Raw genomic sequence first — 19443 nt, 5'->3', positions numbered from 1 at the left:
GAGGAATCATCTCTGGTTATACTCTATAGCTATGTACCTTCCACCTATATTGTCTATAGCATTTCTTTCTATCAAGTTATGGATCTCACTCCTAAACCTCTCTTCCTTGTCAATCATTGTTTCAATGACTCATTCCTCCCATTAACTTTGACTTGCCAAATGAGCCTTCTATGGTGTCTTTATCAGAATAAAATCTGCTCTTAAATTTTCAAATGCCAATGGGACAAAAACATTTGTAGTTCATGTGGCTGTCCTAGGTTCTTATTACATTTACTTCTAAGTCTCTCATACACTTATAAACAGCACTATCCATCTTCTGACGTCTGCTAGTTCCTCAACAAGCCACTTAAATGGAGCTTTGCTTCTCCATGCATGTCTTCTCCCTACTAATAGCACCATCCCGATGACTGAGAATGTTTACTGTCAAACATATCCAGACTAATCCCAAGCTTGATCACTAGTCCACCACAGAGACTGCCGCACCTCACACTGTGACTACCTTTTTCTCTGGACTAGTTATAGACACTACTCATTCCCACCGTCCTCACCTCAAGTCTCAGTCCCAGTGTCCACCTTGGAAGTACATTCCAACACCTATGCAGTTTGAGCATGCCTTCTGATATACTACCTCTATCTTCCAAAACTGTGATGACTACGATGGAATTCAGGACACGCAGGACACGGCATCTTGGCATATTGAGTATTTTAAGCTGAAGGAGTTTGAGAAAATGGCAAAAACAGGAAGGCCACTCTGACTCTCCCCCTGCCTTCTCCCCTGAAGCAGTCATAAATTCGTCAAGTAAGAGGTGTCCTCCCTATACATAGAGGAATGGAGCATCCTTATCTCTGAAAACAAGGGGACACCAAGAAGAATCCTAACAAACAGACCTTGCTAGGTTTCCCCTAGTGTACTATACTTACCTCATACTCCATGACCGTCCACTCTCCACCAAATTTAACATAAAAATACTTAGGCTTAACTGTTTGTTCAGATATTCATTTCTTCATGAAAGCTCTCTGTCATGTAAAATTTATATTAAACAAATTTGTATGCCTTTCAGTTTAATTTTCAGACCCAGCCAGGGACTCTTTTCCTACTCTACATTAAACTGGCAAAGACAGATTTACAGGAGAAACTTCTGCCATTTTGTCACACTCCTGCAGCTTAAAATATTCATTATGCCAATGTGCCATATTTTGGAGTAGCATGTCCTGAACCCACCAGTTATTTATCTGCTAGTTCCTTCTCCTAGTTTACTTAATACACAGCCAAATCACTAACTCCTTTCTAGCCACTAAAGCCCTATTGGTCTGAGCCAGCATTTCTCTACAACACCTTTCCTTTCAGATTTATTGCAATATTATGTTAGTCTAGCCTGAATAAAAATCAGTCCAGACCTAAAACCAACTCTTCTGCACTACACATAATCCTTCCTAAAGTCCGCTGCCCTGTAAAATATGCATTTATCCCTCAATTATAGTGGGAATCTATTTATATGAGCATACGTATACATATATAATACATTCATAATTACATTACCTTATTTTGATATTATTGTAAGATACAGAACTAGCTATTAGATAAGGGTACAGAAGGTACTAAACATACCTGCTATTACTTCTTAAAGTCTAAAAGTCAAGGCTCTCAGAAAAGACTACGAGTTAAAGTAAGAAGCTAGTTTCTTTTTTGCAAATCCTGTTGGTGTTTAGAGGCCAGATTTCTTGCCGGTGTGTGTCCATTTGTCCACAGTGCACATTTTAAAAACAATGCACCTCCAATTGGGATAAACAGAGAATCCAAATTATTAATGTAAATACTCCCAAATCAGGCCAGGGCGTATGGGTCACTGTGTAGATTTTCATTCTCTGTATAACATGAATTTATATAGGTGTACATATCTAAAAATTGTTCTTTAAAATGGTAAGATGTACATACAAAGCTATATCAAATTTAAAATATGATAACCTTGTCTCTCTTAAAGAAAGTAGAAAATGTTGAAGGAGAAGAAGGACGAGAAGAAAAGACACCAAAGACAATGATGACAGCAGTGAATCCAGAAGTTCCAGCTTCCATAAAATATATGGCTACCTTTTAGAACGCAAAATCTATAAGCATTAATTTTTCATTTAAGCTTGCAAGATCAACTTAGTCTTTATTGCTCTGTGTAATTTCCGAATTAAATGACTTCACTGTGAGTAGGACTTTTTTATGTAACATATCACATCATAAATTAACCCTAATAATGTTACAGCTTTTAGCTTACACAGGTTGCTGCTTTATCTGAAAATGTGGGAAGCGTGCAAAGCAGTTAAACCCTAAGGAACAGGGGGAAGCCACCAGTGCTCACCAGTAGATAAACAGTACAATGAGCTGGCATGGTTACAAGCCAAAAGGCACATTCTTCCCCTGATTTTGATTTGTTATCAGAGTTTCAGTGGAAAACACACACAGAAGGACGGCAGCAGAGGAAGCAGGAGGCCACTGTGTCCAAGTGATTCCACCAGCCTGTGCTTGCTCACTGAGTCACTCTCACCTCATAGCCTTTCTCCAGCAGGAACTCAGCCAAGTATGAACCATCCTGGGAAGAGAAGGAAAATTGACAAATGTCAGACCCATCATGGCTAGCCAAGAAAGCAGCAAAGACTGAGTTTTGAGAAAAGCATTTAAGAGGCAATATAAACTTAAATTAAGAATCATGGCAAACAAATTAAACAAAGTAAGAATCATGGCAAACAAGGCAATGATGGTAAACACTAAATGTTGTTCCACTGTTTACCATACATTTTCATAGACATTATTTCATCTGAGTGCCACAGAAGCACCGTTAAAGTGTTATCATTGTTACACTCACACAGAAAGAAACAGAAGTCCAGGGAGTAAATATGGGGCAAAAGAAAGAAAATGATGCTTCAGAATCAGATGGATTTAGAGTTACATTTTGCCCCTTACTAGCTGTGTAAAACAGTAATCTTCAGCCAGTGTGCCACAAAAACTTTTAAAGCATGCACTACCTCACTATGTAGTCAGGGGCACTGACCTCTTTTCCCTCAGATTTTCAAATAAAAAAAAAAAAGACAACAGTCAACACAACAATAGCCATCTGGTGTAATGAATCAAAATTATACTTATTTTTTTCTTGTCAGATAGGTAGAAAATGTATACTTTTTGGGGTGCTGCAGAATTTTAATAATTAGTTTATGTGTGCCATGAGATGAAAAAGATTGAAAATGACTGGTATAAAATATGTAACATATGTGAGGCAAAGCAGAAGGCCTTGGTACTACTGTAGGAACTTAAAACTCTAATTCTGAGGGTGCCAAAAGGAATCTCTCTTAGGAAGGGAAGAGACGGTAGCTGTGGGAGTTACGGAGAGAGCAGGGTAAGTGTGAGGGGGAAGCAAAGAACACCAGAGGGCTGACATCACTGAGAAAAGACACCAGGGTGGAGAGGAGGCAGGTGAGAACCTTTGCTGGCAGGCCTTCCACACACTGGTGGGAGTTTGCTTCTAATCCAAGGATTCTCTAAAGTCACTAAAGAAAGAATTTTAAGGAGGGAGTCAGGGTAGGGTAGGGGGTGGCGGACATGATCATATTTGTATTATTATCACTGAATATATGTGCACATCCACACAAACTTAAAAAGAGGGTGCTTATCTGTTTTATAAAATACTAAGTACTTCATTTGTATGCATCTTAAAATCATGTAGTTAATCACTGCATTAAGTGAAAGTGTCTAAACAGGGATACATTCAAACAATTTTTAATAATTCTTTAAAAAATTTCTGGGTAATAGTGGTCCATTTAAACTAAAATATTTCATGTGTCACTTCTAGGTTCAGAAAGTACGAGAAGTCACTGTTCTAGAGGTCACCAGCCTTGCTCAGAAAATGAAGAGCGTAGACATTTTGCAAGCAATCCTGCAACTGCTCTTCTGCTTTCAGTTCAGGCAAGTCCCCTCCGTCCCACCCAGACCCAGAAAAATGGGGGCCCCAACTACTGAAAATTTGTATACGCAAAAGTAATTGGGAATATTTGGGCTTTCTATTTTTAAAAAAGTTTAAAATATCCTTTTGAGCTTCGAATGTTCCTATGAGATGTACCAGGAAAAAGAAAGATGAAACCTTATTATCATTATTGACTAAGGGCTGAAATTGGAGACACCTGTGAGTCATGAAAATGACAGAACTACCAAGAGAGTGTTTACTACGTACTGCAGACGTCGTGCATAAATCCAAGCGGGATGATGAGGCAAGGTATACAAGGGACACATTTTGTGGTTCATTAAAACCTCCAGTGATTTTCTTCTGATTTTTTGACGTAAATACTCTGGTTTACAAACTCATGTGGAGAAGAAGAGAAATGGTTTGGCGTATTTCTTTTCCTTTCAATTTTATGATATACATAACTGTGTAATTTTTATATACCCAATACACAAACTAAATCATGCAAGAGGGCTAAATAATTCAGATCAGGACAAGCCAGGTCATTCTACATGACCATCGGAAATGTGAGAATAGTCAGTAGTCGTATAAATAAATCAATGAGAAAATAGCTTAACAGAAAAAGCATTAACAACAAGACGAATAATTTTACAGTAGGTTGGGAAGCCCTAGAAAGTATGTTTTGTTTTATCTTGTTGGTGTTATCATTTTGAAGCAGCCAATACCATACTTTTCATGTTTTATAATTTCTCTTGAAATAATAAGTTAAAATGCTTTATGCTCTACCATAGTTGCCCAGAAAGTTTTTTGTTTGGGGTTTGTTTTTGTTTTTGTTTTTTTAAAGGCAAAGGTGAAAGTGCTCAGGATCCATGAAGGCAGGGTGTGCTACGACTATTTAGAAAACTGATGTGAAACAGGCCTAACCGGGACTGAACCCTGTCAATAAGGTCTTGTTCTTCTCACCCAGGCCACTTCTCAAACTTTCCAACCACACTGGAACATTGTGAACCAGCAGTGGCATTCACTTCCTTCTCACTTCCTTGCCAGGTTTCTCAAGTGATAGGGTCTGGGCAGCACAATGAGTGGGAAGTGGAGCAAAGAGAGGTCTCCTGGTCTCTGTCCCAGGGAGCCCAGCTGGCCTCCCTTAGTCCCTCTCCCCAGGTCCCTGAGGGAACTCCGCTCAGAGACACAGTATCTAAACAGGCAGGCGTCTGTCAAGCCAGCAGGATTATTGTTTCTGCCTCCTCTAGAACAGGGCTGTTCTGTTAGAGATTGCTTCAATCAGACTAATGACTGAAATGTCATGGTAACTGAGAACCTGCCACCAACATTAAATTCTGACACGTAACTCCTCAGAAATCAAGGAACTAATGGACTAAGTTTCCAACTTGTTTGCTATGAACACAATCTGATACAGCCCAGGTTCAATCCTTGTTATAGAAAACTTTTTAACTGGATAAATAATGTCCCAAATGTGACATTTAAATTTAATTCTGCACATAGTTATTAAGAGTATTGATTTCATATTAAATGCTATATAGTTTTAAGTAATCACCATGGCTTTAACATTTTCAAGACACAGAAATATTTTCTTATTTTTACAAGAACTTGGCCTAGAAGGCAAGCAGCCATTTGACATCTGAGATTACTGAGGCACATGGAGGTTAGTCAATTTGCCTAATATCACACTAGAGATGAAGCCAGGACTAGAATCCATTGTCTCCCAATACTTTGACCTAGGAAACAACCGCCTCTCTACCTGGGACCTACCAAAATATATCTAAACCGAACAAAACAATAAAATAACCTAAGCGGATTCATTGTAAACAAATTGGTTTAGTCATTTTCCATGACAAAGTGTTTTTATGGATTACACAGTGCTTCTAGTTTTAATCAGGTGACCCAAACCTAGAGATGTCTTATAATTTTAGAACACTCCGAAGCTCAAGGAGAGAGACAGGCATGGCGTCTGAAATTTCTCAGGTCTCATTTGGGCACGAGCACTACATGGGAAGCAGAATAGTGTGGTTTGGAGGTGAACTTGGGTTTGTGGTAGATGCACGTTTTGGGTTTTAGGGCCAAGGGGGCAGGACCACTGCCCAGGGTTCAAAAGGGCCAGTTTTAGTGTCCCTGATACCTACATTTCATATATATGGGTATCTCTGTTCTTTACCTTTCACTAGTACTCAGAAATGTTCCAGATAAACAGCCATGAAAATTAAGAGTAATTCCAGAAATTAGTTAAATTATATCTGGGCTAAAATAAGAAAACTACCTTAGATTGACACCTATAAAAAGCTAATGAAGGACAGAAAGTTTTCCCCTTCTCCCAATGGCCACAGAAGGCTGAAAAAGCACTGACCAACCTTCACGTTGTATCCACCCCACGTCCAAATGTGCATGTGCTAGGCACTCTACCTTCCTGCAGAGAAGGAAAAACTAGCATTCCTCTTCTCTTTCAAACATAGATGAACTTACAGCTCAGAAGGACAAACAAACAGGATACTTTCTTATATGCAATTTGAGATTCTGGTCCCCCTGAACTGCATGCTAAATTATACTGTATGTTTCTGCCTAAGCACCTTTTGTCAGCTTCTTTGAACAGCATAAGATAAGTAGTACTAGGCTAAAGATATCATGCCATAATAAAATTAATTTCTTTATTTAGATCATCTCAAGCATCAGGAAATAGAATACTCCTCTATAAGAGGAGAAAACACTGGTTTATACCACCTTTCATGCTCTTTAACTCTATGTATTCTAATTACTCTAACATAAACATTTTTCAGCTAATCAAAATTACAATATGAAAGTGGTCTCTACTTCTAATAAGAAAAATACAAACCTCAATAATTACCAGAAGATGTTGTTTTGACTTAAAATAAAAACTTCCAATGGGAAGATTAGCAACTGTAGTACAAGGAGCCCAGAGGCAGAATATATTTGAGAAGTATTTTAACCTGGCTCATGTTTATAAAACAAATCATTGGATAAAATTTCTGTCAGACTCACAAAATTCAAAAGACCACGGGGATTAATTAATCCAACTCTTTCATTTTACAGATCAGGAAATTGAGATTCAAAACAGTTAAATGTTCAGTGTACAGTCACAGTTAGAAAGTAGCGCAAGCCGTACCCCCGCCTCCTTCAAAACAAAAGACCAGCAACAACAACAACAAAAAAGACCAGGTCTCTGGACTCCCGGACCTCAAAATTTTTCACTAAAAAGGACAGTGAAAAGATCTAAGATGACACTGGTTTAATGTCTACAGTTAAAAACCAAGTAAAACATACCAATGTATTATTACCAGAGTAAAGAACACAAATATAGCCAACAATTACCAGTAGAGTGATAATTAACTGACTGACTGGGTAGACAAGAAACAAGGACACCATCAATATTTCAAACATATAAAAAACTGCTATTTCCTGTAGTCTTCAAAGTTGAAAATTATATCCTCATAAAAGCTGTAGTCACTGAAGAACTGACTTGTACTTGCTTTGATTTACCTTCTGGTAGAGGGGAGCACAGTAATTCAGAAACATGATCAACAACCTCTAAATAATAAAGAATTGATTGTACCCAGCAGTTCAGATACTCTTTCTATAACCAATCCTTCCCTCTGAACACTTGCTAGGGAAGCAGGTGCTTAGGGGTTGCACACACACCTTGAACATAAGAAGTGACAGTGGATCTGCTGCCAAACACAAGACCTTCCAGTACATCATGAGAGGCTGGAATTATATATATTATATATAATTTTATTATATATAAATATATAATAATATTATACATTATAATATGTAATATTATGCCACATATAATATAAATATATATCTATTTTTTAAATCATTTGTTTCACTAATGGGATCAATCACTCCATAATGATGGGCTTACGGGTGTTTTAACATAAAATGTGGTCTCTATAGAATTTATTAACAATGCAAAGTATTCCACATTAGTGAATATCAAACATTTACTTGGGTCACAGGTGTTATGGAATAGAGGACAGAAAGAACATAAGAAATTTAGTCCCTACTCTATTGCTCTGGAAAGTATCTGATAAGCCAGGCATTTCCTGCCCTAGAAATAATTATGGTTCAATGGGGGCTTGGATTTCAACATTTCACAAGCATTAGCCAACCCACAGAAGGACAGGATGAAAAATTAACCAGATAACCTACTATCGGGGAACAGCAGTAGATGCATTAGTAATGAACAGAGGTGGCAAGGCTGCGTGCATAAAAGAAGAGCTATGAAATACTACCATACTGATCTCTTCTCTAGTAGAAGTGGCACTGCCTTGGAGAAATAAATCACCACACTTGGTGAAATCAAGGTGAGAAAGAACAGTGGAAACACAAGAAGTATATCTCGGCCAAAATCTTTTGAAAGATCCGCCTACTGGCCAGTTCAGTCTGATGTGAGTAACTCCTTTTAAGTTGAGAAAAATATACTAACTGAAAGTTTGTAAACTCAGGGCTCAAAAAAAACCAGATATAGATTTACAGAGATCTACAGAAAAATTAATAATATATTACCAGTAAATGTCATGACTAAAAATAATTTCTTGGCTCTACCAAAAAACTATCAGAATTGATCAATGAATTCACTAAAGTAGAAGGATACAAAATTAATATTTAGAGGCCAGTTGCATTTTTATACAACCATAACAAACTATCAGAAAGAAAAGTTAAGAAAACAATCCCATCTACAACTGCATCAAAAAAACAACCTAGGAATAAACTTAACCAAGAAGTTAAAAGATCTGTACTTGGAAAACTGGAAGACAACAAAGAGAAAACTGAAAATACAAATAAATGGAAGAATATATACCATGTTCATGGATAGGAGAAATTAACATTGTTAAAATGTCCACATACTCTAAAGCTATCTATAGATTCAATGCAATACCTACCAAAATACAAATGGCATTTTTCACAAAACTAGAACAAATAATCTTGAAATTTATATAGAACCACCAAAGACCCTGAATAGCCACAGCAATCTTGAAAAAGAACAAAGTTAGAGATACCATGCCACATGATCTCAAACTATACTACACGGATATAGTAATCAAAACAGCATGATACTGGCATAAAAACAGATGCAGAGATCAGTAGAACATAACTGAGAGCCCAGAAAATAAACCCACACTAACATGGTCAATTAATCTATGACAAAGGAAACATGAATGTACAATAAGGAAAAGATGGCAGTTTATTCAATAAATAATGTTGGGAAAACTGAACAAATACATAAAATAAAATGAAACAACCACTTTCTTACACCATATACAAAATAAACTCAAAATGGATGAAGACTTAAATGTAAAACCTGAAACCATAACTCCTCCAAGAAAATATAGGCAGTAAACTCTCTGACATTGTTCTTTTTTTTTTAATTTTATTGTTGTTCAAGTACAGTTCTCTGCCTTTTTCCCCAACCCCAGCCAAACCCCCAGCCCCCCCCACCTCCCTCTCATTTCCACCACCACCTGTTATTGTCCATGTGTCCTTTATAATTGTTCCTAAAAACCTTCACCCTTTTCCCCTGAAATTCCCTCCCCTCTCCCCTCTGGTCATTGTCAGCCTGTTCTCAATTTCAGTGTCTTTGGTTACATCTTGCTTGTTTATTTGTTTTGTTGATTAGGTTCCTCTTAAATGTGAGATCATATGGTATTTGTCTTTAACTGCCTGGCTTATTTTGCTTAGCATAATGCTTTCCAGTTCCATCCATGCTGTTGTGAAGGGTAAGAGCTCCTTCTTTCTTTCTGCTGCATAAAATTCCATTATGTAAATGTACCATAGTGTTTTGAGCCATTCATTTACTGATGGGCACCTACGTTGCTTCCAGCACTTGGCTGTTGTACATTGTGGTGCTATGAACATTGGGGTGCATGGGTTCTTTTGGATTGGTGTTTTGGGGTTCTTGGGATATAATCCTACCAGTGGAATTGCCAGGTCAAAAGGCAGATCCATTTTTAGTTTTCTGAGGAAATTCTATACTGTTTTCTATAGTGATTGTACCAGTCTGCAATCCCACCAACAGTGCACTAGGGTTCCCTTTTCTCCACAACCTCTCCAACACTTGTTGTTTGTTGATTTGTTTATGATGGCCATTCTGACCAGTGTGAAGTGGTATCTCATTGTGGTTTTAATTTGCATCTCTCTGATGGCCAGTGATGCTGAGCATCTTTTCATGTCTCTGGACCCTCTGTATGTCTTCCTTGGAAAAGTGTATGTTCAAGTCCTTTGCCCAGTTTTTAATTGGGTTGCTTGTCTTTTTAAAGTGGAGTCGTGTAAGTTCATTATATATTTTGGAGATTAAACCCTTGTCTGAGGTATCCTTGCCAAATATGTTTTCCTATAGAGTTGGTTCTCTTTTTATTTTAATTGTTTTTTTTAGCCATGCAGAAGCTTTCTATTTTGATGAGGTCCCATTTGTTTATTCTTTCCTTTATGTCCCTTGCTCTAGGTGACATATCAGTGAAAATATGCTGCGTGAAATATCTGAGTTTTTCCTGCTTATGTTCTCCTCTAGGACTTTTATGATGTCACGACTTATATTTAAGTCTTTTATCCACCTTGAATTTATTTTTGTGTATGGTGTAAGGGTGATCGAGTTTCATTTTTTGCAGGTAGCTGTCCAGCTCTCCCAACACCATTTGTTAAAGAGGCTATTTTTACTCCATTTTATGCTCCTGCCTCCTTTGTCAAATATTAATTGACCATAGAGACTTGGGTTTAGTTCTGGGCTCTCTGCTCTGTTCCATTGGTCTATCTGTCTGTTTTTATGCCAATACCAGGCTGTTTTGACTATAGTGGCCTTGTAATACAGTTTGGTATCAGATATTGTGATCTCTGCTTTGTTTTTCTTTCTCAAAATTGCAGCAGCTATTCAGGGTCGTTTATAGTTCCATATAAATTTTTGAAGTGTTTGTTCTATATCTGTGAAATATATCATGGGCACTTTAATGGGGATTGCATTCAATCTATAAATTGCTTTGGGTAGTGTGGACATTTTGACAATGTTAATTCTTCCAATCCATGAGCATGGTACACCCTTCCATTTGTTTGTGTCTTCTTCAATTTCTTTCTTCAGTGTTGTGTAGTTTTCTGAGTACAGGTAAAAGACTTGATTAGGTTTATTCCTAGGTATTTTTTTTTCTTGTTGCTAAATCAAATGGGATTTTTTTCCTGATTTCTGCTTCTGATGCTTCATTGTTGGTACACAAAAATGCCTTTGATTTCTGGATATTGACTTTGTATCCCACTGTTTTGACAAATTCATTTATTAGGTCGAGCAGTCTTTTGGTGGAGTTTATAGGATTTTCTATGTACACTATCATGTCATCTGCAAATAATGACAGTTTCATTTCCTCTTTTCCAATTTGGATGCCTTTTATTTCTGACATTGTTCTTAATAATACTTTTTTGTATATGTTTCCTTGGGCAAGGGAAACAAAAACAAATGGGACTATATCAACTAAAAGATGTTTGCCCAGCAAAGGAAACCATCAACAACAAAAAAAGACAACTTCCTAAATGAGAAGATATTCACCAATGACATATCTGAAAAGTGGCTATTGTGCAAAATATATAAAAAGTTCCTAAAGCTTAATACCAAAAAGACATACAATCCAATTTTAAAATGGGCAGAGGACCTAAATAAACATTTCTCCAAAGAGGACCTAAGAATGGCCAATAAACATATGAAAAGATGCTCCATGTCATTAATCCCCAGGAAAATTAAAATTAAAATCAAAATAAGCTTATCACCTCACACCTATCAGAACAGCTATTATCAATAAATCAACAAACAGCAAGTGTTGATGAGGATGTGGAGAAAAGGTAACCCTGGTGCACAGTTGATGGGATTGCAAATTGGTGCAGCCACTGTGGAAAACAGTGGAGGTTCCTCAAAAAGTTAAAAATACAACTACTTTATGACCCAGAAAATCTACTTCTGAATATTTATCCAAAGAAATACAACACACTAATTCAAAAAGATATATACACCCCTATTTTCACTGCAGCCTTATTTACCAAGATACGGAATCAAAATAAGTGCCCATCGATAAATGATTTGGATAAAGACGAGGTAAGTACATAGATACAATGCAATATTACTCAGCCATAAAAAAGAATGAAATATTGCCATCTGCGACAACATGAATGGATATAGAGGTATTGTGCTGAGTGAAATAAGTCAGAGAAAGACAAATACCATATGATTTCACTTACATATGGAATCTAAAAACAAAAGAAATAAACAAACTAAACAGAAACACTCATAAACACAGAGAACATTTTGAGGGTTGCCAGATTGGGGGAAGGGTGTTGAGGGGATGGGTGAAAAAGAGGAAGGGATTAAGAAGTAATAATTGTTACAAGATAGTCATGGGGATGTGTATATTGTCAAAAATACTGTAATAACTATGTATTGTACCAAGTGGATACTAGACTTATCTGGGTGATCACTTCATAAATTATATTAATGCCTAATACTATGTTGTATTTCTGAAACGAATGTTATGTTATGTTAACTGTAATTATAAAAATATTTTTTTTAATTTCTTCATAGTAAATATATATGTATATATGAATTAAAATTGTACAAAATTTGAAAATACAGATCCTCTCTTTACTTTTCCTTTTCTCATCATCTCTCAAAGTGACAGACCATGCATTTAAAGGCTCTCTCTTTGAAAAGCACATGCTTATGTAGTTCTAATCATCCAAGTGATTTATAGAGGAAATGATTTTTTGCAGGTACTCAAACTAAAACAGACAGGTACTCTGTCCAGTGTTCAAGGCCAACATTAATAAAGAAACCTTAAATTGGAAGAAAAAAACTTTGTACTGAAAAGAGAATTATGAAATTTTATTCTTTACCTGATTTATTCATGTTTCCTGTGCATTTCTTTTTATAATTTATGTCCTGATTTGGGGAGGAAGACAAAACAAATGTCCTTTTGTTTAGTTTTTAAAAAGGTCATAAGAAGAACAAAAGTTGAAGACTATATCTTTTCCTATTTTACTGTACATTTATTTAACAGGTTGCTACTAAAATATCACTGTTGATGACATACAGAGTTTAACTATTTACAAATATTCTTGCACTTTTTACCCCAATTTCTTTCAAGGATGTAATTCTTTGACATAATCTAATTAAGATTGTTCTTAAAATATGTGCATGCTATGACAGAAATGTCACTTATCAGTTCCCTAGTGCATTTCAGATCTCATCTGCTGCAACAAGAGTCGCCACCAGCCTGGAGACATTGCAAACCACTGAAGATAAAAGAATAAGAACTATGATTTGCACAACTTAAAATCACTGCAAAAGATGAAACATATATATATATATGAGTGTAAATGGATAAACTTGTAAGCACCTAATCAGAAAGCTGCCTATCATTAAACTAAAAAAGCTAACTAATATTCAGAGCCTGAGGACAGATAAAGAATGGAGTGTTGTAGGAATGAGTGAGTATAAGCCCAAGTTCAGAATAGTTAACAAACAATGTTGATTTCACTGAGGTGTGGTTCAGCTGGTAAAACTCAATTCTGTGGGCTAGGAGATCTCTGTATTTATTTGTCATGTTCTATATATTCCACAGTTTGGTTCTGACACTCAGAAAAGGTATCAAAAACCATTTTTGCGGGGCAGGGAAGTATATAAAAGTACATGCCTCCATCACACCTGCAACTGTCTCTCCAGTGTCACTGCCTTTTAACCCTAACACAAAAACAAAGGCAGGGTGTGAGTAAAAGAAATTGTCAGATGACAGCTGAAACTTCTATAGGGCTTATGCTTTAAGTTGTTTTTAATTTGTCATTTTGCTTTCTTTAACAAACAGCAATGGAGCATAGCTGCTATTCAACTATACACTTTTAAAATCTTGACTTAATAGGGCTGATAGAAAACATTATCAAGATTACACTCTACTGAAGACCAGAGTTTGTAAGGGAAGACACAGGTGAGTGGGGTTGGGTGAAATGAAGATTTTCTAGCTGAAAAATAAAGCCCATCCAAACAGGTGATTTGTATAACTCCACATCTTGGTCACAATAGCCCACAGCTCCAAATTTCCAATTTCACCAGGATCTTGGACTGAAGGACACCTTGCCAAGGTGTCTCTAATTCACTCTAACGTGATCACCTTTTGGTCCAGTGTTATAATACTTAAATATCTAACTACTGCTTTGTTTCCCAGTGATTGTCCATCCTAATATTATGACTTATTTACGATATTTAACTACATTATTTAGACTTAGATCATACATTTAGAAAAGTTGAAAGTATTTTTCTACCAAAACATTAGGCTTAAAATTCAGATAAGCTATCATCTTCTAATAGATGTAGTTAAGTCAACCTTACATTATACTATACAGGGTCTGGCAAAAGTAAGGCCTGTTTTGAGTGTGGTTGTTAGGGCAATAACATGGGTGTAATAATTTATAGTTTTAATTTGAACATTTCACCTAAAATATCATATGGTCTGCTTGAAGGTGATATTGTTATGTTACAGAAATACAGGCTTTTGAGGTAAAAGGTTTTGTAATAAAAGAGTGGTGTTACTTGTACCAGAACCTGTATATATTCTTTAAAGAAATTATTATTTATATCAAAATAATGTTACATTTCTATAATTCCTTATGGTTGCTAAAATATTTTTCCCATTCACATCTCACAACACCCTGCTTAGTAGCATATATTATCCCCATTTTTCTAGATTAGAAAACTGAAGTTCAGAAAGGTTAACTCCTTTGTTCACGGTCATAGAGGTATTAGATAACTTGGCAGAATATGAAATCAATTTGTCTAATCCTAACAACAGCATCATTTCCACAATACTTCACCTTCAATTACAACAAAAATATTTCAACCAAAACAAGAGGCCACAAATGTGTTTTACAGTTTTTCAATTAACTAATAAATGTATACAAAACATATAGTTTAGTGAAAAATAATTCTTTAAATAAGTATCATCAATTAATTTTGGAATAATCCATATTGAGAATGATTGCTTAGATAACCCTTCCTTTAAGTATACTAAAAAAAATGATCTTTTGTATGTACGCACAGTAGTCTCCCCTTATCTGCAGTTTTGCAATAATTCCTTTTGTTTTAAAATAGAAAAGAAAATATTACAGAAATGTTTGTCAAACTCATTGATGACTTTATCAGTGAGTGCTGGCAAAGAACTCAAGATCATTCACTGCCTTCACTGTCTTCTCTTTCCTTCAATGGGTCGGTAAACTTGCAGTGATTCATTGGTTTTTATGTGCAGACTGAACAATTTTAACTATGGAATCTGTGACATTTTCACAGAGTTTGCAAGGTGTATTAAAAACATAAACCAAACTACTTTCCAATTAAAAATAGGGAGCCAGACTTCTGGTCAAGAGGGAAGCCTAGGTAGATACACTGGGACTCCTCACACAACTAAAAGAAGGACAATAACAAATTTAAAAACAAACAGAACTGAAAGAAAATCGAACTGTATGGAAGTCCGAAAACCAAGGAGTTAAAGAAAAAACAATCATTCAGACTGGTATGAGGAGTGGAGATAGGCAGCCAGGGTGAAGAGGACGCAATGCAAAGCAGCAGCTGCAGGTCTGGGCAGTCCCACATCTGCATTCAGATAAACCAAGAGGAACAACTGAGAAGTGAGACAGGCCGCACAACCCAGGGTTCCAGAGTGGGAAAAGAAAGTCTCAAAACCCCTACCTATAAAAATCTGTGGGGGTTCAGGTGGCAGGAGAAAACCCCAGCCTCACAGGAGAGTTAGTTGGAGAGACCCACAGGGTCTTGGAATGTACTCAAACCCACCCACCCAGGAATCAGCACCAGAAGGACCCAATTTGCTTGTGGGTAGCAGGGGAAGTGACGGAAAGTCAGCTGAGAGCCAAGCAAGTGGCATTGTTCCCTCTTGGACTCCTCCCCACATACAGTGCTACAATGCAGTGAGGTGGGTCGTCTTACCCTGGTGAATACCTAAGGCTCTGCCCCTTAAAATGTAACAGGTGCTCTGAGACAAAGAAGTATGGCCCAAATGAAAGAACAAACTAAAGCTCCAAAAATAGAACTAAGTGACAAGGAGATAGCCAACCTATAAGATGCACAATTCAAAACACTCGTAATTAGGATGCTAACAGAATTGGTTGATTATGGTAGCAAAATAGAGGAAAAAGTGAAGGCTATGAAACATGAAATAAAGGAAAATGCACAGGGAACCAACAGAGATGGGAAGGAAACCGAGACTCAAATCAACAGTTTGGAACAGAAGGAAGAAATATACATTCAACCAGAACAGAATGAAAAAACAAGAATTCGAAAAAATGAGGAGAGGCTTAGGAACCTCCAGGACAACTTTAAATGTCCCAACATCTGAAACAGAGGGGTGCCAGAAGGAGAAGGGGAAAACAAGAAATTGAAAACTTATTTGAACAAATAATAAAGGAGAACTTCCCCAATCTGGCAAAGGAAATAGACTTCCAGGAAGTCCAAGAAGCTCAGAGAGTCCAAAAAAAGTTGGAACCAAGGAAGCACACACCAAGGCTCATCATAATTACATTAGCCAAGATCAAAGATTAAGAGAGCATCTTAAAAGCAGCAAGAGAAAAGGAGACAGTTACCTACAAAGGAGTTCCTGTAAGACTATCCGTTGATTTCTCAAAAGAAACCTTGCAGGCAAGAAGGGGCTGGAAAGAAATATTCCAATTCATGAAAGGCAAGGACCTACATCCAAGATGACTCTACTCAGCAAAGCTATCATTTAGAATGGAAGGGCAGATAAAGTGCTTCCCAGATAAGGTCAAGTTACAGGAGCTCATCATCACCAAGCCCTTATTGTATGAAATGTTAAAGAGACTTACCTAAGGAAAAGAAGAAGATCAAAACTATGAACAGTAAAATGACAAGAAACTCAAAATTATCAACAACTGAACCTAAAAATCAAAAACAAAAACAAACTAAGCAAACAACTAGAACAGGAATAGAATCACAGAAATGGACATCACATGGAGGGTTATCAGCGGTGAGGGGGAGGGGAGGGAAAGGTGGAAAAGGTACAAGGAATAAGAAGCAAAATTGGTAGGTACAAAATAGACAGGGGGAGGGTAAGAATAGTATAGGAAATGGAGAAGCCAAAGAACTTATATGTACCACCCATGGACATAAACTAGTGAGGGGAATGATGGTTGGAGGGGGAGTGCAGGATGGAGGGAAATAAAGGGGTGGAAAATAATGGGACAACTGTAATAGCATAATCAATAAAATATACTTTAAAAAATGTAGGGAGCCCAGATTCATCAGAAGGAGTGTGAAAGAGTAAAAGACTTGAGCTTAAGGATAAAAGTTGTAGATAAAAGGGAAAAGCTATTTCTGGCAAGGAAGAGTATCTATAACAAGTGTGAGCAAAGTGCTGGTTGGTCACAAATGGACAAAAGATCAGCTGTGTAGTTATCGTGATATGCTAAGTAAAGTCCCCTCCCAAAGACATAGCCACATCCTAATCACTAGAAAGTATGAATGTTATCTTATATTCAATAAAAAGTCTTTGCCAATGAGTCCTTTTTCCTTTTTGCTCATTCCTTCCAACAGTGTGGTGATTGCTGCAGGGAGGGAGGTATGAGTGGACTAAATGGTAATGGAAAGAAAAATGAAGATTAAATTATTTTAATCTTTATTGAGACACAGAGAGATTTTACACAGATAGATGAGAAGACATGCAGAAGAGGTGGAGACCATGTAACTACACAAACAGACTGTAGCGATGTGACCACTTGATGAGGGATGCCAGCAGCCATCAGACCCTGGAAGAGCAAAGAATGGATTCTCCCCTAGAGCCTCTAGGGAGAGCACGGTCCTGACAACACTTGGCTTCCAGAACTATGAGAGGATAAATCTGTTGTTCTAAGACATCCAGTTGTGGCAATTTATTACCTCAGCTCTAGGAAACTAATACAAGTACAAACGACCTCTCTCAAAACCTTAAGCTTGCAAAAGTACCTTGTGAATCAGCAAGAGGGGGATCTAGAAGCAGCATTTCCCAAATTATTTCCTGGCAGAATCCTCACTCCTCTGAGGGGTAGGACTGGTGGTGAAAGAGAACAGCTGTTAAGATCTGGCAGATCCAGTATTCCTCTAACAAAATCTGGAAAATCCTGACCTAAGATAAATTCTAAAAGGCATTTAACTCAGGCAAAGAAGTATAAACTGTATTCAACCAATACAGAACTGAAGGTTTTTGAGAAATGTTGAAAGAAGGAAGTCATTTGTGCAGAGGTGATCTAAGACACTATGAACCTGAATTCTGGGTGATTCAAGTGGCAGAATACACTGCTTTGGAAAATACAACAAGTAACCAGTTGAGCTAACCATCCCAGTTAAAACAATACAGTAGGGTTTACTGCACTCTACCCTGATGAAACCACTACCTCTAAAACGTGTTTTTTTCAAGTTTTCTCAGGGACAGAGACAAGCTAAAGTGGTTTTGGAGGGTGACAATTCAGAAATGGCATAAAAAATAAAATAACTGTTCCCAGAGAACATTCAAAGGGGAAACAAAATAGCATACCTTCAAGTAATTCAAGGGCTAAAATAAAACAGAAAAAATGAACTACAAAGAATTCAATAAGAACAAAAATAAAATACTAATTGGGGGTGGGGTTGGCTCAACACAAAGCCCTCCACGGTGTTTTGCAGTAAGGAGTTCCTAGTCAATCTGAACACTCTTGGGAAGACTGGATAACCAGTTGTTAGACTGTTGTAGAAAGATGTTATCCCAGAAAACTAATAAACTTCCTCCAATCCTAAGATTCCATGCCCCAAATGGGCCACAGACCTATTTCTCAGGCCCAAATGCATAACTAGAGTAATAACTGAATTTAAAAAATTGTGTTAAACTAGGGGTGAAATTCAAAACATTTAATAACCTGTGTAGCCACTAACCACAAGAATGGCTACCAGCTTATGTGCCTACAGGAAGAAACCTACCAGATAAATTTTAGCCTTCATAAAACTAATAGTGACCTGTAGTTGAGTATGGATTCTGAGTAAACAGGAATACAGAGGAGGGAGGAAAACTTAACAACACTTAAAAAGTGTTTATATGAATTGACAATAGGTCCCCAGTCTTAGGAAACCCCAAGATGAAAAGGAAGATGAGCAGGGATCCTGGAAGCCACCTTCCATATACTGGACATCTGACAACAACCTACCAGCAGCTACATTATGGTCCAGCAGCCACACCCTGTGGCACCACAGTCTCCAAGTGTCTGTTTGGCACCTTCTGCAAATACTAATTCCATGCCAAGAAGTCTGGATTTACTTTTGGTTGCATCCTCTGCTCTGCCTCTGTATCCTCCTTTTTCCTTCTTTCCCACCACCCTTCTACCCTAGCATAAATTTGGGTTCCACTGGTTTTAAGCTAATAATATACATTTGGTAGCAACTGTCTAATAGGTTAATGGGCAACAATAAGAACAT

At 37.1% G+C, this 19443-nt stretch overlaps 1 protein-coding gene across 1 annotated transcript in view; it reads right to left on the bottom strand.

Moving 5' to 3' along the window:
• Positions 1-19443, bottom strand: part of GMDS (GDP-mannose 4,6-dehydratase) — a 714528-nt gene that overhangs the window by 572107 nt on the left and 122978 nt on the right. The window contains exon 2 of the mRNA XM_024552328.3: positions 2535-2579. Coding sequence (XP_024408096.1) covers positions 2535-2579 — 45 coding nt within the window. The remainder of the gene's footprint in view (positions 1-2534; positions 2580-19443) is intronic.

Source organism: Desmodus rotundus, chromosome 3 (assembly GCF_022682495.2).
Source record: "Desmodus rotundus isolate HL8 chromosome 3, HLdesRot8A.1, whole genome shotgun sequence".
Lineage (NCBI taxonomy): Eukaryota > Metazoa > Chordata > Mammalia > Chiroptera > Phyllostomidae > Desmodus > Desmodus rotundus.
The sequence above is the reverse complement of the archived record's forward strand: the minus strand, read 5'-3'. Positions and strand labels throughout refer to the sequence as shown.